This window comes from Triticum dicoccoides, chromosome 4B (genome assembly GCF_002162155.2).
Source record: "Triticum dicoccoides isolate Atlit2015 ecotype Zavitan chromosome 4B, WEW_v2.0, whole genome shotgun sequence".
NCBI lineage: Eukaryota > Viridiplantae > Streptophyta > Magnoliopsida > Poales > Poaceae > Triticum > Triticum dicoccoides.
In genome coordinates this window covers 145,556,524-145,578,565 of record NC_041387.1, presented here as the reverse complement: position 1 = coordinate 145,578,565, position 22,042 = coordinate 145,556,524, and the positions used below count along the sequence as shown (strand labels likewise).

Sequence of the window (22,042 nt, the reverse complement as noted above, 5' to 3'; positions counted from 1 at the left end):
GAACCAAAGCATGCATCGAGAAACAATCACATAGTCGAAACACAATTCTCAACAAATAACTGAAAGTAAATAGGGTACTGAGGTGACCAGTGATGCTTGATGGCGACAGGGTATTTGTTCGACTAGTTCACTCTTCTACAAATGAGCTACATCTAGTTGGATGGACTTGTCATTAAACACACAAGATAAACTCTCTTCGTCCTATTCTCCTCAAAAACTGATTCATCAACAGTGCCGATTACTCGGGGTAGATGCTTGGGGTGATCTCCAAAGCTTCACAGACTTCTCCTTCATGGACCACAGTTACTCTTGTTCACTGAAGAACTTAACACTTAACCGTCTAGAGAGTTAGCAGCTTTCAAGAGTAATAGGCGGAACATACTAGACTTAGATTCTAGTGATGCTAAACCACTATCTAATGTTTTGGCTCTGGGGTTTTTCTCCTGTTGGATTTTGAACTCAACTCTTTCAGGAGAGGGGTGCTCACACAATCTTCTCAAAATCACACGGAGCAGCCAATGATTTGTTGGGGAACGTTGCATAAAATAAAAAAAATTCTACGTTCACCAAGATCAATCTATGAGTTCATCTAGCAACGAGAGAGAGGAGTGCATCTACATACCCTTGTAGATCGCGAGCGGAAGCGTTCAAGAGAACGGGGTTGAGGGAGTCGTACTCGTCGTGATCCAAATCACCGGAGATCCTAGCGCCGAACGGACGGCACCTCCGCGTTCAACACACGTACGGTCAGCGTGACGTCTCCTCCTTCTTGATCCAGCAAGGGGGAAGGAGAGGTTGATGAAGATCCAGCAGCACGACGGCGTGGTGGTGGATGCAGCAGGATTTCGGCAGGGCTTCGCCAAGCAACTACGGGAGGAGGAGGTGTAGCAAGGGGGGTAGGGAGGCGCCAGATGTCAGGGTGCGTCTGCCCTCCCACCCCCCTCTTTATATAGGGGCCCCAGGGGGGCGCCGGCCCTAGGAGATGGGATCTCCTAGGGGGGGGGGGCGGTGGCCAAGGGGGGAGACTTGCCCCCCAAGGCAAGTGGAGGCGCCCCCTTCCCTAGGGTTCCCAACCCTAGGCGCAGAGGGGGGGTCCAGGGGGGTGCACCAGCCCACCAGGGGCTGGTTCCCCTCCCACTTCAGCCCATGGGGCCCTCCGGGATGGGTGGCCCCACCCGGTGGACCCCCGGGACCCTTCCGGTGGTCCCGGTACAATCCCGGTGAACCCCAAAACTTTCCCGATGGCCGAAACTCGACTTCCCATATATAATTCTTTACCTCCGGACCATTCCGGAACTCCTCGTGACGTCCGGGATCTCATCCGGGACTCCGAACAACTTTCGGTTTGCTGCATACTAATATCTTTACAACCCTAGCGTCACCGAACCTTAAGTGTGTAGACCCTACGGGTTCGGGAGATATGTAGACATGACCGAGACGGCTCTCTGGTCAATAACCAACAGCAGGATCTGGATACCCATGTTGGCTCCCACATACTCCTTGATGATCTCATCGGATGAACCACGATGTCGAGGATTTAAGCAACCCCGTATACAATTCCCTTTGTCAATCGGTACGTTACTTGCCCGAGATTCGATCGTCGGTATCCCAATACCTCGTTCAATCTCGTTACCGGCAAGTCACTTTACTCGTACCGTAATGCATGATCCCGTGACCAGACACTTGGTCACTTTGAGCTCATTATGATGATGCATTACCGAGTGGGCCCAGATATACCTCTCCGTCATACGGAGTGACAAATCCCAGTCCCGATCCGTGTCAACCCAATAGACACTTTCGGAGATACCTGTAGTGCACCTTTATAGTCACCCAGTTACGTTGTGACGTTTGGTACACCCAAAGCACTCCTACGGTATCCGGGAGTTACACGATCTCATGGTCTAAGAAAAAGATACTTGACATTGGAAAAGCTCTAGCAAACGAACTACACGATCTTTGTGCTATGCTTAGGATTGGGTCTTGTCCATCACATCATTCTCCCAATGATGTGATCCTGTTATCAATGACAACCAATGTCCATAGTCAGGAAATCATGACTATCTGTTGATCAACGAGCTAGTCAACTAGAGGCTCACTAGGGACATTTTGTGGTCTATGTATTCACACGTGTATTACAATTTCCGGATAATACAATTATAGCATTAATAAAAGACAATTATCATGAACAAGGAAATATAATAATAATCATTTTATTATTTCCTCTAAGGCATATTTCCAACATGATTCATGTGGAAGGGGGTGGCTATTTGTAGTCGCAGTCTTCCCAAGGGGGAAAAGACCATTTTGGATATGAGAGCTCGTCAATGCGCAATCGGCACGTTGCCAATGACCGGATTTCAAACACACCTGGCAACTTTACTTGAGGAACAAGTAAGGCGACTCCTTGGTCAGAATCAAATCTCTCAAAGCGAAGAAGTATTGTGTCTCTTCCTGTCAAATATTGTTTCAGAGCACAAAGCGATTTCTCTCGACCGTCATATGTTTTGGTTTAGTACCAGAGAAACATAAGTTTTGAACACTATACCCCTCTTAATAGTACCGATGGGGTCCTATGACTCAAGAAAGAGAAGAAGAACAGTGAAAGATAATGCTGCGTCTTTTCTCCGTCTTCAAACTTCTCGGCTGCAGTCAATTCCTTCAGACAGACACCGAATCATTTGCTTTGCATCAATAATTTTGGGGGGTTAATTTAAACACGCATAATCTTCGCTGCCTCACAGGAGATTATCTTGGGAGTTTGTTCTAAACTTCATATGATTCCATGGACTTTTTACTCTGTGTGCACTAGCAAACACATTAGTCCCTCACTGCTTATGAGAACAATCTCCAAAACACAAGGAGGCAAATTATTGCACCAACACCCCTTCCTTGCTGGCTCGGTCGTCCACCTAGGCCAGATCGAGACTCTAGCTTCACGCCGTCAACATGCAACTTTGCCACCTCACCATGTCACCGTGCATGTGGAAACACTCACATTGACATTAACATGCACTATACATGCTGCTCAGACTCGATAAATATTCTACAACTATAGAATGATAAAATATATGTTTGCATGTATTTTGGTTTCAATTGACCTATTGTTAGTTTAAGTATTAATATTTCATACATCCAAATTTCACTCAAATTATTGCAACTCATTCCCGTAGAAAGGCACGAGGTATCATCTAGTATATTTAATTCGAGGGATTAAGATTGTAGGGCTGAAACAGAAGGGATACACAAACACATGAGATAGCTCAGATTCACGAAATATGATGGCCTTAACATATTAGGTCAACCTTGTACAAATAACCATGCTATTGACATAGAAGTTACTGGTGTATGTCTCAACAACTTTTTTCTGAGGTCGAAGTTATCACGGTGTTGTACGTGAATTAGCAGGTAAGCGGTGCGTAAATCATGATAGTATTCATATAGAAATTACCACGGTGATGGTCGTGGAGCGAGACAACACATCTCGTCCTCTCTTCCACAATTTGGCAAGAGGGCGAAAGACTCAGGCATCCTGATCCACTCAACTCCAAGATTAGTTGTTCTTTAGTTTGACCGATTCGATAACAGTTCAGATCAACAGACTGAAAACGAGTTGCCTTCAACCTAAACAACAACTACAATACTTGCTAGTGGATGATTTGGTTGGCTAGCTAGAACCTAGACGAAACGACTGGAGTTCGCTAGCCCCCTCACTGATATCACGGTTTACATTAATTACTTTCCTAAAATCATGGTATACATTAATTACTTCCCTAAAAATACTTGCCGAAATCACGCCTGCATTCGTCCCTCAACAAAAACCGTCCCACCCTTGTTGAAATCACGCCAACGCAATCCGGATCGGACGGCAGCCAATTCGTTCAGTTCTGTCACGAGATTTGGAGCGTTTGCCGTTAACTCTATCAGAAGAAAAAATATCAATTCGCTCACAAAAGAGAAACAAGTTTTTTTTTAGAATGAAATAAGTAAATGTGCGCGTGAAACAAAAACGAGTAACGACACCAAGCAGAGGCAGCGAGTATTGACGGCGGCCCCGCATACTCACAAGACTCACCTGCCAAATGGCCCCACTGTCTAACGCAGAGGCGGGCCGTTTGAAATTTGAAATCCCACCGCAGGTCCCCAGTCCCCACGCTCGCCACGCCGCACTCCAACGTCTCTTTCTCCCTCTAGACTCCTCAAATCCCTCCCTTTCTCTCTCCCTCCCCGCCCCCAAATCTCTCCTCGGCGCATCCACAAATCCCTCCCCCCCTTCTCCTCCCGATCGGCGGCCAGAGAGCGAGCGATGGCGACTGTAACGCCGGGGGTCTTGCTGCGCCTGCTGCAGGCGATGCACACGGACGAGCGGGTCACCGGGGAGCACCGCTCCCCCGCGCTCCAGGTCACGGCGGTCGTGCCCGCGCTCACGGCCTCCACCGCCGACTCCCTGCTCTGCCCCTCCAACGGCTTCCTCCTCCAGCTCTCCGACGGCCTCCACTCCACCTACGTCCAGCCCTCCCCCGCCGACGCCGACGCCCTCCTCTCCGCGCGGCCCCACATCGTCGGACATCTGGTCCACCTCGACCGCCTCCGCTTCGCCAGCCCGATCCCCCGCGCCGTCGGCCTCCGCCCCGTTCCGTCCTCCCGCTCCCTCCCCTGCGTCGGCAACCCTGAGCCGCTCATCGTCCGCTCCGCCGCGTGCTCCCGGGGCTACGTCATCAGGCCGGACTCCTCCCCCGACGCTGCGCCGCCGCTCATGCCATCCGGCTCCGGCGGTGCGCCGCCGTCTGATGCGACGGATGCTGCCGTCAAAAGGACCGTTCTTGCTCCCAGGAACGGCCCCGAGGCCGCGGCGCTGCCAGGCGGTTCGGCCGCGAAGCGGCGGTTCTCGTCTCCGGCGCCGGCCAAGCAGCGAGATCCGTCGCCTGCGGTGAAAGGAGCGTCCCGGGCGGCGTCTCCCTCTGTCAAGGGTGCCTCCAGAGCGTCGTCACCTGCCGTGAGAGGCACGTCCAGGTCGTCGTCGCCGGCCCCGTCGAAGTGTGTGGTTCCCAGCCTTGTTGCGGCCAAGGAGGAGAACCGCAGGGTCGCAAAGGAGCCAGCCATTATCGTGCCATCGAGGTACAGGCAGCCTTCACCAGGAGGGAGAAGGGGAGCGGCCTCTCCAGGAGGCGGTGGCAGGCGGGGCTCCCTCTCACCCGGTTCCCGGAGGCTTTCGGGAGAAGGGGGCAGCAAGAAGAAGGTCGGGGTGTTGGTGTCTGGTATCTCGAAGATGACAGATTTGGGGAGCGGGTCGGCCATGAAGCCGGGGAGGAAGAGCTGGGACGAGTCGGCAATGGCTCTTGCAGCTGCGGCCGCTGGCACGGTGAAGAAGTCCAAGGTCAAGGTGGACAGAGATACTATTCTGAGGACTCAGGTAAGGATCATGTTAATTGCTACATTGTATTGCATTTGGAAATTTCTGATGTTGGAATTAGGCGTAATTGCTGTGTAGGTATCTGCCACTAGTATATGTACTGTTAATTGACCATGCTCATCCATGAGACCAAATGGGGATGTGAAAGAGAGGCATTTCCTTTATTTAGCTATACAGTTGCAACAGTAGCAGCATGCTCAGTTGTTTAGATATAGAGGATGTTAAACTAGAATTAACCTGTAAATAATATTGTTATGTTCCAAAATCTTGTAGTGCTAGCCACTTGTATGTGCTCAATATTGTAGGAGTACTGGACTGCTAGCCACTTACTTAGTTCTGACTATTTCAGTTTCGTTGTCAGAAAATGAATCAAACTATTTGGCTATGATATTTTCATGTGCTTGTACATTGCATAGCCTCATTGATAATAATGTTGTAGACGGGAAAATTATTGATGCTGTGCATCTATTGTATAGAGTTCTTAGTCTACAGTTAATTCCAGTTCTTAGTCTACAGTTAATTCCAGTTCTTAGTCTACAGTTAATTCCAGTTCTTTGTCTACAGTTAATTCTAGTGTATGTGTGAATCAAGAGCATTGTGCAATGGGCATATCTTATTATATGCACTGCTTTATTCTGAATTGCTTAGGTTTACATGCAATTGAAATTCATGTACCTGAGCAATGACAACTGATCTTCTTCTGTAACTTCAGGAAGCAATGTCACGGCGACTTAGTGATGCTACAACAGAGCTATCCAGTAACGATGACTCCTCTGTTGATGAGAAACCAAAACCACGAAAGAAGACAGAGTCTACTGCAGGGAAGGCAAAAGCAGCAGCTCCAAAAATCACACTTCATGATGCTAAATGGACTGATGGCAGCATTCCACTGGTTGCAGTTTCAGATAAACTTTCGAAGATCGGAAAGGTATGCTACTCCCTCTGAGGGAGTATTTCATTTGCTTTTGCAAACAATATCCATTTATTGATCCTCCTAACGCCGTCTTCGTTTTGTTATTGATTTTACAGGAAGCTGCTGAACGGAGAGATGCAGCAGCAGCCGCTGCAGCTGACGCTCTGCAGGAGGCATTGATCACTGATTCAGTTATCAGAAATCTGAGGTAACTTGCAGCAGTCTGGTTTTTGTTTTTCCACCAAAGTCTGTATATGTCAGCAGAGTGTGACGATTGTAACATTGTGTTGATTTCTGCCAACAGCAAGTTCTCTGAACTTTGTTCGTTGTCGAAGACCGCGAATCCACTCCCAACTGTCGATTGTTTCCTTGCTGTCTATGAAGACACTCTCAAGTGGAAGAAAATCGCCGAGTCAATGGCCACCAACGGAGCAGACGAAGCTGCATTCTGGGAGAAATCAGCCACTCATTGGGTTGAGGCAGCATTAGCAACCGAACTGGAGGTCCTCAAGCTGGTCAACAGCGCCACTGGATCCATCTACCAGAAGAACAGCGCCACTGCAGTGGAACCACCAAGAACAAGCCTGTCCAAGAGGCCATCGCTTGGAGCTTCTGCAAAGGTCCAGTCCAGGGCATCACCTCTTCCTGCTGCATGGCCTAAAACTCCGGGCATGAACGAGACAGTTGAGCTTGCCAACACCTTGTGCCGGGAGATGCATGTCTGGTTTCTGAAATTTGTGAACGAGGCCATGGATGTGGGCTTCCACCTGTTTGAAGACCAGAACATTGCAACTAGGGGAAACCAGAGCGGCCATATCACGGTGGTCCTGTCGCAGTTCAAGAGGATCAGCGACTGGCTGGACGGAGTCGGTAAGATCGCCGACGAGGATGCGACCAAGGACAATGTGGAGCGGTTGAAGCGCAAGATCTACCAGTTCGTCATCAGCCGCATGGGGTCTGCCTTCGAGAGCTCGGTCTCAGTTTCAGCAAAGAGCTGACCGGATGCTTCAAGCTCTGAAGTTTCTTTCTTAGCTCGCATTTTCATTATTTTGTCGGAATGAGACCACAATTGTGGGTTGTGGCAATGGTATAGGTCGTTTTCATATGTTCTTGCTCTGTGAATAAGTTAGACTGCCTGTAACCTACAAATGCCTAGTGTGTTTCAGTTATGAATGAAACCCCTTAATTCCGTGGTTATGTTTTCTTGTTGTTGGAATTGTATCGAATATTTATACAAGGTAGATTACAGTTGACCTTAGAGTCGTACTGTGTGCAGATAGGGTACGAGTTGTGTTCGCGTAGAACACTTGTATCTCGGACCTCTTATATAATGTAGGCATAGACATACAATGTAACATATGCCAACATAGCACAGACAAGCAGGGAAAGCCGGCGGCGTGTGCCAGACTCGGGTGGCCGGTTCTGTAGCAGTGTCATGGGAAGAAGCGCTCATAGTCATGCCACGGGAATGTAGCCATGTTGGTGAACCTCGTTAACAAATCTCGATGTCAACGTCGCTAGGTATTACGGTCCCGTCCCCCGTGTCCCTCTCGGAGGCGACACGGGGGAACCCTAGCCGCCCCCGCCGCTGGCCCTCCTCCACCCTCCCTCCCCCTCGCTGCCGCCGAGGGCCACTGCCGGGCAAAGCCCGGGCAGTGCCGGCAGCGGCGAGGCTTCTCCCCTGGCGCGGCTCTCCCTTCTTCCTGGCGGCTCAGGCGCTCCCGGTGGGCTTGGTGGCGCGGCGCTTTGAAGTTCCGACGGCGGCTTGCTCTGCAGCAGGGTGGAGGGTCTGTCCCCGTCCGGTGGTGCTGCCTACACAATGGCTGCGGCCTAGGGATCTTTGACCCCAGATTGGATCTAGGTGGTGCTCGGGTCCGGCCGTGGCTGCTTGTCAGGCGTGGTGGTGGCGATTCTCGCGGCCTCTGGGCACCGTGGAGGTGCCGACGGCTGCGTGTGCTCGGCCTGGTGGTGTTAGTGGTGGTGGCGGCCCGTGCACGAGAGTTGGATTTCCGTCGAACAGATCTGGGTGAAAACTTGCGTTTGGCTACTGCCAAGGCTAGCGGTGGCGGTGCTATTTGCGTCGTTCCCTTCTTGAAGGCATCGTTGTGGAGAAGTTCAAGGCCACTCTTTGCTACCTCTGGGGAAACCCTAAATCAGATGATCGGATGACGACGGCGCTCTGGTGTCGTTCCCCCCTTGGCGTCATTCTTGGAGGTACACGCGTTATTGAGGGACCAGAGGGCGGATTCTTTGGTGGAGCGGTGCTTCATCTCACACATTGATGGCGGCGGATCTCGGCGGCATGACGCTATGGAGACTCGGCGTCCAATGCGCGGAGATGGACTCGCGCAGGAGGAGGGTGATGTCTGGCGTCATGGTGGCGTCGATGGCAGAGAGGCCTGGCAAAGTCGGTGCATTAGTTTCTGCTTTGAAGATGTACTGATGGAAGATGGCGGCGATGACACAGAGAGTGCGTCGGACCAGCTTGTGCCCCAAACCCGGTATGTGGCTTGGTTGGTGCCTCTGGCTTTAGATGTTAGGCATTTTTGCGATGCCTATTTGGTATTAGGCTCGGACTATCGGCACCCCTTCATCAGGTGGATATGAGTAGCGACAGGTGTTGCTAGGATGGTGGCTTCAGACTACCTGATGTACTACTTTATAAGGTCTTTGCGAATAATTAATAAAATGGATGCTTGCATCGCCCAGATGCAGAGGTCGGTGGTAATCCTCCTTTTCAAAAAAAACGCCTCGTGTGATTGCTTTGTCCTCGGTGAATCGACAATACACTTCGAATTATTCTAACAAGTGGTATCATGAGCAAGGTAGGTTTGGAGGTCGTGAAGGAGTTGACCTAGAGGTGGAGCAAAATCATGGTAAAGAACGCCACAAACCACTAGGGTTACAACCCAATTACAATTATCATGCCTCGTAGAGAAGAGGATAGAGGGTTGTAGTGCCATTACAGGGATATAGTGGTTGAAAAGCAACATGATAAAGCAAAATGGTGTTGTATGTTGAACAACGACACAAGAGCGAGGGAGAGACATCTGATGAGCCATCAACGACACAGAGAGACCCAAACCAGTGAACTGTTATCTTTGACAGTGATGGTGGCCCGGCTAGGAGGTCTCTTACCACGTCGTCGCTTGGTCTGGTGGGCAGGCCGAGGACCCCCATTTCGGTTCGAAAGTGGGTCACGTCGGGCGGCCAATAACATATAAACAAAAGGCACCAGAAGACTTGTCATGTATTCCAAGATGTTGGATTCGTTGAAAGCTTTGTTTCCTTGTAAGTAGCCAACTAGGATTTTGTAACCCTAGACCCTTGGTATCTATATAAACCGAGGCGTGTCTCATTGAAAGGACACAACAATCTCAGTGTAGATCATCTGTACTTTGTACTTCAATCCAACAAAATAAACACAATGCAGGTTGTTATCTCTTCAGAGAGCCCGAACCTAGGTAAACCACGTGTCTTTGTTACCATCGTGTCTAATCATCTAGCTTGGGATCCCCTACCCCGAGATCTGCCAGATTTAGCTCATTCATTTGTGGCCCATGATGACATGCGAGGAATCACTAAAAGGTTTCCATTCCCGTGCAACAAGACCAAGACCAGCAGGACGGATGTCATCACCGAGCCCACCACGGTGTCACGACCAGAAGCTTTGCAGGCAAAGACCACCTTTCGTCGGGATAAGACTACTTGTCCCCTTTCAAATTGGCCACTATGGGATCCCTTCCCGCCTTCACTTTGGGGGAAGAGGACCGAGGCCTCTCTCTCTCTGTATATATATATAGGTTAGCCACCATCGTAGGAAAGGGAATCGAATCCAATCCTCAACTCACTCCCTCATCAGAGTAGCACTCCCGAGGTTGTTCTTCCTTTGTACTAGTTCATCCTCAACCCCTCGTGAGGCTAATCCACCAAAAGCAGGAGTAGGGTCTTACACCGCAAGGTGGTCTGAACCTGGGTAAACTGCTGTGTCCATCTTCTTCCTTGTTCATTGAGCTAGGCCGTGGGGGTGACGAGCTGTTGGCTGGAGAGGTTGAGTTCTTCGCACATGTCTTAGAGTTTGAACCTTGCCTTGGGTCTGCGGAGCCCTGAATCCGACAATAGGTCCCGCTAGGCGATCACCGTGATACGATGGGAGTCAATATCCTGCCTGGTATGACCGCCAGTACGAGCGGTGCGGTAATACCGAAGGCCGTCGAACGCAGCTTCCTCTAGTGCACCTCCAATTCCTTCCTCTCTCCCTCCATACTTGTTTCTATCTATGTGATGATTCCTTCCCATATTTATGTTTTTTTCCTACGGAAACATATTAAACAAAAGATTTGACATTCTCTCACTTTTAATAGTCATTAGTGGCAATACCAAAGTGATTTTCTCAAAAAAAATCTGGTATTATCCAGTTTAAACAAAAGTGTGATGAACGCAAAAATATCACTCATCAAAAATCCATAACAACAAATCGGCAACACCACACTTGAAAGTTTATTGATGTGGCACCCCGGGGACCGGCACTATGCCGCTCTAGCAACCTTTGCTAGCCTACACATAATATCGATCCCAAGACTCCACCTTCACACAACGAACACGTGACAAATGTGTCCGCCATATGGTGAAGCGTCGGAATCACAATACAGATTACAAATATTCCGCAACAACAACTATAGTGCATATACAATATCTCATACAAATAGGGTCTTACGACTAAAATCCAACACATACAACATAAGCAAATAAATTTTAAGCAGGTAAGAATACATGTTACCTTAAGAAGGCTCAAAGTAAGGCAAATGACATCCATACATCCATATCCGTGCCCGGACCGCTGTTTGAAGGGCTACCAAGTTAACGTCGTCCATCACCACACCTGTAAGTGTATGTTGTGGCAAGGGTGAGTACAAAGGTACTCGACATATTACTAGGGGTACTGGCACTAACACTACAATTAGGTAGATGATGGTTAAGTGGTGAAGCTACAAGCCCTAAGAATCACACTACAACTTGCATATGTAAGATTAAGATAAGCGTAATCCAAACATCAGGTAACTCCTGAACTAACGACCTACTCACCTGCCTACGCAAACAAAACACTACTTTGTCCTCCTCTTCGTATACCCCATGAATAGGAGAGCAGTCAAGGCACTCTCACGTTGGTTGAGGTTGTTTAACGAACTATTAGTCAAGCTCCAAGTCATCCATAACCACAGACACGGTTTTCTGAAAGATTGAACTCTGCAGGGGAATATACCCATAGGCTTCATATGCACATTGTTCCCAACTAGAATGTACCCATTACACGCACCCATCGAGCTATTACCGAAACTTCTTAGATGACACGACAAAGCTTAGTCGACGACACCAGCTATTGTTCCCCATGACAGGTTGAGCAAGACAATTCTGAACGAATAACTTTCACCGTCACTACGTCCTAGTCTAGGAGACACCCGATCAGATCAACATCCAAATCGAGAGCCGGACATATCTCTAACTCCGACCCAATCATCTACGACAGGGGCTAAAACAACTAGTACCCTACACGGCTACTTGTCGGGTACTCCGCAAGTCTCAAACTACCACGAAATATCTCCTAATGGCCCGACACATAACATAATAAAATCCCCAGGGGATATCTCCTCCGTATGCAAGTATGAGTGGCGTGGCGAATGTAAAACCAGCTTGTGACTCCTGGATAGTCTGTATCTACGGGTAACTAGTCGAGGGGCCCCCATAGAACGCCCACGTATGGTTAGCGTGCTCATTCATAGAGCATAAACAAGATCTCACTCTAGGGGGAGTCAAGTGGAACAAAACCAAGGTATAACGCCTAGCCTCTCACCGTGTCGTTTGCCTACCATTTAATTATCTCCAGAAGCATATCATAATAAGTGACCCATGATAATATAAGCATAACCCAAGTAAAAGCATGTTTAACTTAGAAGGAAAGCATGAATACTAAGCGGGTTAAGTAAGCAGTAACATAGCAATAATAAGGTTTTTTGGGAGATGAAGGTAAAGGCTTTATCGTGGCAAGTAACATTTGACGGTGGATAGGAACAAGATCATCAAAAGCATCACAATCAGTATTGTAAGTAAAGTTAGTACAAGTATCCAAGGTAATGATCATTCTTGCCTTATACTCCGTTTGGTAGAAGAGTAGACCGTGCACGTATCTTGCATCATCTCTGAGTTCTATCTGCGAAGAAGCAAAGAATATTGGAACACAAACAACGGATGCAATCTTACTACTACGTGGAAGAACTAACATGTTCATAATATGCAATGCATGACAATGGCGAGACAAAAGGGAGTTGTGGCTAGAGGCCCTGCCCCCCGATCCTATTCGTGAATAGTACTTTCTTCAAATTTGTGACCCTGTTTGAAAATCCATGAACTTTTCTCCGATTTCTTGAACATTTTCTCAGTTTTTGTGAAAAAATTGAAATAGCGAACTTTTCAGAATCACAAACTATTCATTTCATGAACTTTTTCAAATTCGTGAATTTGTTATTCAAATCTTATGAACTATTTTCCAAATTCATGATTTTTCAGATTCATGAACCATTTTTCAAAATATGATTTTTTTTCTAATTTGTTTATTTCATAAACCTTTTCAAATTTGTGTACTTTTTTATCTTCATTCTTTTAAAATTTTGTGAACTTTTCAGAAAAGTCACCCGGTCAACATGGTCTCTGGTCAACGCCTCAACGGTCAACTGAGAACCGGCCAAAGCAACTGAATCAGGAAATAAAAAACTGATGAACTAGAACCCCTTTCTTTACGAGCGAGCGAGTTCTCCTGAGTGTTCTCAAGTTCTTATTGGGCGGGAGGTGGCGAGAGCCAATTCTCCTAACCGGCGGCACAGATTAGGGAGATCAACTAACTCAAGGTTATCCCTTGCGCGGATCTCCACATGTCACTTCTTTTAACATGGTATAGATGCATACACTCGTACATACGCACATATGCTCACCCCTATGAACACACACGCACATGCAACCCCTCTACGCACCTCCGAGAGACTAAATCGACACGTCATCTTAAGATTGATGAAGTCCACAGACGCCTTCATAGTCGATAGGAACGTCTCTTCCCACTAAACACACATCATCGAAAAGTTTGAAATAAAATCAGAAAAATACAAGTACCAATAATGTCAAGTCTAGGACTTGAACTTTGATGGACTAGCGATATCGCTGTCCTCATAACCATCCAACCTTGAAGGTTCATTTTGATGAGCTTAGAGCACGCCGACTGATGCGTGCAACCGTCGTCACATGTCTTATGCCGGACGCTCCTTTTGGATTTGATTTTTTTATTCTTCTATATGTGTTTTCAAGTTAAATGGGTTTTCTTGCGGGGCTTTTGGGGTTTTCAGTTTTTTCTAGGTTTTGGAGAGAGAAAATGCACGAAAAAATTGCATGATTTTTTATACTTCCACGAGAAGTACATATTTGTTTCTCGTGGAGGCAAAGATTTACTTCCACAAGAAGCACAACTCGAAATAAAAAAAAATTGTGCTTTCACAGATATCACAGATGCTTCTCGTGGAGTCACAGATATTGATAGATGAATAAAACTATTGCTTGTATTATGTTTAGCACAGGGTACATGGCTATACATATTGGTACAAACCGACTTAGACTAGATATTACAAACCGACTTGGACTAGGAAACATGTGATCTAAGGAACAGTCTAACATCCCCCCGCAGTATCAACGGGAGGCTCGATGACGTTGAGACTGGAACTTATGTCTTGAAATGGCTTAGTAGAAAGTCCTTTGGTGAAGATGTCAGCAAATTGAGCCGTAGTAGGAACATGGAGCACCCGAACATGTCCAAAAGCCACCTTCTCTCGAACAAAGTGAACATCAATCTCAATGTGTTTGGTCCGGCGATGCTGAACAGGATTTCCAGACATTTAAATAGCTGAAAGATTATCACAATATACAATAGTAGCCTGCTCGATAGGTCGGTGCAGTTCTGAGAGCAACTGACGAACCCAAATAGTATCAGCGACAGCATGTGCCACAACACGGTACTCAGCTTCAGCGGATGAGCGGGAAACCGTAACCTGTCTTTTTGAGGACCAAGAAATCAAATTGTTACCCAGAAAAACACAAAAACGCGATGTGGATCGTCGAGTGTCTGGACAAACAGCCCAGTCTGCATCAGAGTATGCGGTGAGAGAATGAGGAGTGGACTTATTGATGTGAAGAACATGATCAAGAGTACCTTTCAAATACCTAAGAACACATTTGACATGATTATAACGCGGAAGTCATGGATCATGTATATGGAGACATGCTTGTTGAACAGCAAAGGAAATTTCAGGACGAGTGATAGTGAGATATTGGAGAGCCCCGGTTAGACTACGGTATAGAGTAGGATCATGGAAAGGTTCTCCGTCAGCGGATAGTTTGAAACTAATATCAACAGGGGTGCGAGAGGACTAACAGTCAAGCATGCCAGCACGATTAAGAAGATCAAGAGTATACTGGCGTTGGGAAGAAAAGGCCGGAAGAATCATGAAGAACAACAATGCCCAAAAAGTGATGAAGAGTACCAAGATCAGTCATAGAGAATTCAGAATGAAGAAGGGTAATAATATGATCTAAAAAGGTTTGGGAGGATGCGGAGAGAATGATGCCATCTACATAAAGAAGGAGGTAGGTAGTTTCGGAATTGTGGTGGTACACAAAGAGAGAAGTGTCAGAAAGGGAAGAAGTGAACCCTATCGTTTGGATGAAAGAAGAAAAATGTTCAAACCAGGATCGTGGAGCTTGTTTGAGACCATAAAGAGATTTCTGGAGAAGACAGACATGATTTGGATAGGAAGATTTTTCAAAACCAAGAGGTTGCTGACAATAGACGGTCTCTTGAAGAGAACCATCGCTGAAAGCATTTTTTACATCTAGTTGATGGATGGGCCATGCGGAGGAAAATAGCGATGATAAGAACAGTACAAATGGTGCTAGGCTTGACAACAGGAGAGAATGTTTCAACATAATTAATGCCATGTTGTTGAGAGTAACCACGGCAGACCCAGAGGGCTTTATAGCAGGAGAGGCTCCCGTCGGAGTGGAATTTTTCGTGAAAGACCCATTTGACAGAAATGATATTTGTATTGCAAGTACAAGGAACTAACTACCAAGTATTGTTTTGAATTAAAGCATCGTATTCTTATTTCATGGCAGCAACCCAATTCGGATGAAGAAGAGTAGTTTTGTAAGTTTTGGGGATGGAAGAGAGAGATGTGGTAGCATGTAGGTTGAGGCGATATGTGGGCTGATGAAAACCTGATTTGGCGCAAGTACGCATGCCATGATCATTGACAGGGGTGACGGTAGGAACAACTTTAGCTGGTAGGATGGAAACGGGGGTGTCTGGTGTAGGAGAAGATGCGGACGGTGGGTGGGGTGGTGCTGGATTGTGTGGTTGCGGGTTGGGTGATGGTGGGTTTGTTGGGGAATGTAGCATGCAATTGCAAAAAAAATCATATGCTCACGCATGATCTATCTAGGAGATGCATAGCAACGAGAGGGGGAGAGTGTGTCTACGTACCCTCATAGACCAAAAGCGGAAGTGTTTGACAACACAGTTGATGTAGTCGAACTTCTTCTAGCTCCGACCGATCAAGTACCGAACGTACGACACCTCCGAGTTTTGCACACGTTCAACTCGATAACGTTCCTCGCCCTCTTTATCCAGCAAGGTGTCGAGGAAGTAGATGAGTTCCGTCAGCACAATGGCATGGTGACGGTGATGGTGAAGTGATCCGTGCAGGGCTTCACCTAAGCATCGCGACAATATGACTAGGGGTGTAAACTGTGGAGGGGGGAGGGGGCGGTGCCGCACACGGCTAATAGTTGATGTTGTGTGTTGTAGGTGCCCCCTTCCCCACATATATATAGGTTGGAGGGGAGGAGAGGCAGCCAAGGGGCGCCCCAAGTAGGAGGAATCCTACTTGGGGTCCTCTCCCAATTCGGCCAACCCCCTCTCCTATTCCTATTCGGAGTAGGAAGGGAAGAGGGGGAAGGGGGAATCTTATTCCCTTTTTCCTTTGCTCCTTCCCCTTTCCTTCTCCAATTTGGCCAGCCCATGTGGGGGGGGGGGCACCAGCTGATGGGGTTATGTACCTAGGGTAGGGTCATGGACCTGATCCAAGTAACTTACCCCAGGACATCCTTAGAAGAGGTCGCCTTCCAGTCGACCAACGAGGATTCACTCGACTGGTCTGAAGGACTCGACCACGAAGACTCACTCGACCACCAGGAGGTCAAGAGGCACTCTGCACTGCAACGGCCTGTAATCAAGTAGACTTTATGATAGTAAAGGCCTTTATGTGGGGCGTTACCAGTAACGCCCCAGACTTAACTCACCTTAAACCCTCTCCTACGTGGGCTGGCTGGGGTCCTGGCGCACTCTATATAAGCCACCCCCCTCCACAGGCAGAGGGGTTCGGCACCTTGTAATTCACACATTCATAATCCACTCGACCGCCTCCGGGCTCCGAGACGTAGGGCTGTTACTTCTTCCGAGAAGGGCCTGAACTCGTACATCCTTTGTGCTTACAACCTCTCCATAGCTAGGACCTTGCCTCTCCATACCTACCCCCCACTCTACTGTCAGGCTTAGAACCACGACAGTTGGCGCCCACCTTGGGGCAGGTGTTTTAGCGATTCTGTGGAGAAGTTGCGATTCTTCCGAGTACTCTCATCATGGTGTCTGCTGGAGTTTTGGTCAAGGGTCAAGAGATCCGTCTCGACACCCTCACCTTCATCGCCGACGACTCCGCATGGCTCCAGGAGGCTCCACTCGACGTAGACGCGCTCCCCGTCCGCGGTGCGACGCATTTTCGCGCATGTGTCCGCGGCGTTCTGCTACGGCAACCGTCGACCCAGTATCGGTCGGCTCCTCCATCGTCCACCCTCCCGGTCTCCCGCCAGCGCAAGCGCTCGGGCCGGTCGAGGCTTCAGCGATGGGTGAGTCACGCGGTGGCTCGCCAATCGGCCACTACACAAGTTGCGGCAATCGAGCCCAACGAATCTCTCTACGGCTTGTTCGATCAGTCGACTGGCTCCGGAGAGACTGCATCCGAGTGCGGAAGCAGTGATCCAGCGGCGGAAATCTTGATGGTCGACGGGCCCCACAGCCCTCCTGGCTTCGCCCGTGGTGGTGGAGCAGGTGACGGCGGTGACCCTGCACGAGACTACGAAGAGTACCAGCCCGAGCCACTCGACTCTCTGCAAAGAGAAGAGCTTCGCCGCAGGAACGAGGATCCCCTGCGTATTCCCATCGCAGGAGAAACCCCCGAGGCTCGTGCCTTGGAGGAGGCGCGTCTGGCCAATTTGGCCGAGCGCACTCGACTGGAGAACCTTCAGCGAGCACTCGACGAGCGCGCGCGGCAACGAGTTCCCGACACCAGTCGACGTCAACTCTTCCCGCCGACTCAGGTATATCGAACCCCAATTCAGAATTTAGCAGCTGCGACCCGTATAGCAGAGTCCATTCAGCCTTCGCAGTCGGAAGCTGGCAGAGGTTTGCTGCAGATCAGGGATCTGCTCCGGGCAGTAGGAGATCAGAATTCAGCCGTGTCTCAGTCGCGCAACAGAATTCACAGTCGATCTGTCACTGTGAATACGGTTCAGTCGGCTCACAGCCCCAGATCGCCTCCGCGGCGCGAAGGGCGTGAGAATCGGCGAGATCAATATGGCGACAGACTCGACCGAGATAATAGGCGTCGAGTACCCTATTCCCCTCCGAGGGGTGGGTCTTACGCTCCTCGGCACCCAGATGATAGGCGTCAGTACAGTACAGGGCGTAGGGTTCCAGTTGACCCCAGAGAGCCAGGCTTCGACGCGCGATCCATTATCGTGCAAGGGTTGGTCGACCGGAACAGAGCCCATCGAGGCGCACTCGACAGAGATGTACCCACGAGCAGTCGAGTACATGTTTCTGGTCCTGAATGTTTCAGCAGAGCTATCAGAGCCGCAGTTATCCCCCCCAATTTCAGGTTGGCAACAGGAGTCAGCAAGTTCACTGGTGAGTCTAAGCCTGAAACTTGGCTCGAAGACTACCGAGTGGCAGTTCAGATCGGTGGTGGGAACGACGAGGTGGCCATGAAGCATTTGCCCCTCATGTTGGAAGGTTCTGCCAGGGCATGGTTGACTCAATTACCTCCTAGCAGCATTTACACTTGGGAAGATCTGTCCCGAGTGTTCGTCAGAACGTTTGAAGGGACTTGCAAGCGACCAGCGGGGTTGACAGAGTTGCAAGTCTGCGTGCAGAAAAATAATGAGACTCTCAGAGAGTATATTCAGAGGTGGATCACTTTGCATCACACTGTGGAAAATGTCTCTGATCATCAGGCAGTATGCGCCTTCAAAGACGGCGTCAAGAACAGAGAACTGAGTTTGAAATTTGGTCGAACCGGTGACATGACCTTGAGTCGGATGATGGAGATTGCTACCAAGTACGCCAACGGCGAAGAAGAAGACCGACTCCGAAGCGGCAAGCACAAGCCGAGTCAGTCGGAAAAAGGAAACACCAGTCGGAAACAGAAGCGGAAGGCTGAACCGGCAGCTCCTGGAGAGGCTCTGGCCGTGACTCAAGGAAAGTTTAAGGGGAAACCAAAAGGATCCTGGAACCCCAAGAAGGTAAAGGATAAATAAGGGAATAACGTGATGGATATGCCATGTCACATTCACACGAAGAAAGATGAAGAGGGGAATATCATTTACCCTAAGCACACCACTCGCCAATGTCGACTCCTGATCCAGCAGTTTCAGGGAAAACAGTCTAAGGACAAGGAGAAGGATTCAGACAAGGCCGAAGACAAAGAGGACAGTGAGGGAGGATATCCGCATATCAACTCCACTCTGATGATCTTTGCAGATGTGGAAAGCAGAAGTCGACTGAAAGTGATTAACCGAGAGGTGAACATGGTTGCCCCAGCAAAGCCAAATTATCTGAAATGGTCTCAAACACCCATCACATTCGACCAATCAGATCACCCGACTCATATTGCCACCCCCGGGAGGCAAGCTTTGGTGGTCGATCCAGTTGTCGAAGGCACTCGACTGACAAAGGTGCTGATGGATGGTGGAAGTGGGCTGAACTTATTATATGCAGACACATTGAAAGGTATGGGCATTCCGATGTCCCGACTGAGCACTAGTAACATGAGCTTCCATGGAGTTATACCAGGGAAGAAGGCCGAGTCACTCGGCCAGATAGCTTTGGACGTAGTGTTTGGTGATTCGAAGCATTTTCGCAAAGAAAAGTTGACGTTTCAGGTCGTGGATTTTCAAAGTGCATATCATGCCATTTTGGGGAGACCAGCCTATGCACGGTTCATGGCTCGACCATGTTACGTGTACCTCAAACTGAAGATGCCCGGTCCCAAAGGTGTGATCACTGTCACCGGTGATAGGAAAAAGGCAGAGGAGTGCTTTCAGAAGGGCTCCAAGATTGCCGATTCCCAAGTGACAGCGATCGAGTTCGAAGAATACAAGAAAAACGCAGATCCGAGTGACTTGCTGCGATCCAAGAAGCCCGCCACAGAGTCTGCATTCCAGTCGTCCGGTGAGACGAAGCCTGTTCACATTCACCCGACCGACCCCGAAGCAGCTCCGACCCGCATCTCCACAACACTCGACCCAAAATAGGAAGAAGCGCTCATCCAGTTCCTCCGTGAGAACTGGGACATTTTTGCATGGAAGCCCGCTGACATGCCAGGTGTTCCCAGGGGACTGGCTGAGCATCACCTAAGAGTCGACTCGTCTGCAAAGCCAGTCAAAGAGCATCTTCGGCGGTCCGCCATCCAGAAGAGAAAGGCCATTGGTGAAGAAGTGGCTCGACTGTTGGCGGCAGGATTTATCCGAGAGATCTACCACTCCGAGTGGCTCGCTAATGTCGTCATGGTTCCTAAGAAGGACAAGTCGCTCCGAATGTGCATTGATTTCAAGCACATCCACCGGGCCTGCCCAAAAGATCACTTTCCTCTCCCTCGCATAGATCAAATTGTTGACTCGACCGCGGGATGCGAGAGGTTGTCTTTTTTAGATGCTTACTCCGGGTACCACCAGATCCGTCTGTACGGGCCCGATGAGGTAAAAACAGCTTTCATCACTCCATTCGGGTGCTTCTGCTATATCACCATGCCATTCGGCCTCAAGAATGCCGGAGCCACATTTATGCGAATGATTAAGAAGTGTCTACTCACCCAAATCAGTCGGAATGTGGAAGCTTATATGGATGATATTGTTGTCAAGTCACGAAAAGGTTCCGACCTGCTCGCTGACCTCGCCGAAACATTTGCCAACCTCAGAAGGTATGATATCAAGCTCAATCCATCAAAGTGCACATTTGGAGTTCCTGGTGGCAAGTTACTCGGTTTTCTCGTTTCCGAACGGGGAATCGACGCTAACCCAGAGAAGATTGGCACTATTCTCCGAATGAAACGCCCTGTGCGAGTGCACGATGTCCAGAAGCTTACCGGATGCTTGGCCGCATTAAGTCGATTCATCTCACGACTCGGTGAAAAGGCACTGCCTCTTTACCGACTGATGAAGAAGGCTGACAAGTTCGAGTGGACTCCAGAAGCTGATGCAGCGTTTGCCGAGCTAAAAGCTCTGCTCTCCACCCAGCCGGTGCTTGCTGCTCCAATCAGCAAATAGCCTCTGTTGCTCTACATCGCAGCCACAGGACAAGTTGTCAGTACTGTGCTAACGGTCGAGCGGGAAGAAGAAGGAAAAGCTCTCAAAGTTCAGCGCCCAGTGTATTATTTGTCTGAAGTCTTGACTCCATCCAAGCAGAGATATCCTCATTATCAGAAGCTTGTGTATGGAATATACATGACCACAAAGAAGGTTGCTCATTATTTCTCTGACCATTCCATCACAGTCGTCAGCGACGCTCCACTATCAGAGATTTTGCACAACAGAGACGCAACTGGTCGAGTGGCCAAATGGGCGATTGAACTTCTTCCCCTTGATATCAAGTTTGAGGCAAAGAAAGCCATTAAGTCCCAGGCGATAGCAGATTTCCTCGCCGAGTGGATTGAACAACAGCAGCCGACTGAAGTTCACTCGGAGCATTGGACCATGTTTTTCGATGGCTCTAAGATGTTGAATGGTTCCGGTGCTCGGGTTGTCCTGGTTTCCCCCAGAGGAGATAAGCTCAGATATGTGCTCCAGATTCACTTTGATTCCTCCAACAATGAGGCAGAATATGAGGCCCTCCTATATGGGTTGCGCATGGCCATTTCACTCGGCGTCCGTCGCCTAATGGTCTATGGCGACTCGGATTTAGTGGTCAATCAGGTGATGAAAGAGTGGGATGTGAGAAGCCCAGCCATGACTGGATACTGCAGTGCAGTGAGGAAGCTGGAGAAGAAGTTCGAGGGGTTGGAGCTCCATCATATACCCCGACTGAAAAATCAAGCAGCTGATGATCTAGCAAAGATAGGTTCCAAGAGAGAAGCCATTCCGAGTGGTGTGTTCTTGGAGCATATACACACTCCGTCAGTCAAAGAAGATCCTTTCACCGAAGAAACTCCGCAGCCCAAGAGCGCCACAGATCCGACTGAAGTTGAAATCCCAGCGGTGGTCGACTTGATCATGGAGGTTTTGGTGGTCATTCCCGACTGGACGATTCCGTATGTCGCATATATCTTGAGGAAAGAACTTCCGGAGGATGAGGA

The 22,042-nt window shown here is 48.9% G+C and overlaps 1 protein-coding gene across 1 annotated transcript; it reads left to right on the top strand.

Moving 5' to 3' along the window:
• The first annotated feature begins 4,186 nt into the window (after nt 1–4,186).
• Nucleotides 4,187–7,520, top strand: LOC119295522 (translation initiation factor IF-2-like). The gene is made up of 4 exons (XM_037573952.1): nt 4,187–5,410; nt 6,123–6,338; nt 6,440–6,531; nt 6,628–7,520. The coding sequence occupies exons 1-4, from the start codon at nt 4,304–4,306 to the stop codon at nt 7,319–7,321; spliced, it is 2,109 nt and encodes a 702-aa protein (XP_037429849.1). The 5' UTR covers nt 4,187–4,303; the 3' UTR covers nt 7,322–7,520.
• Nucleotides 7,521–22,042: the final 14,522 nt, after the last annotated feature.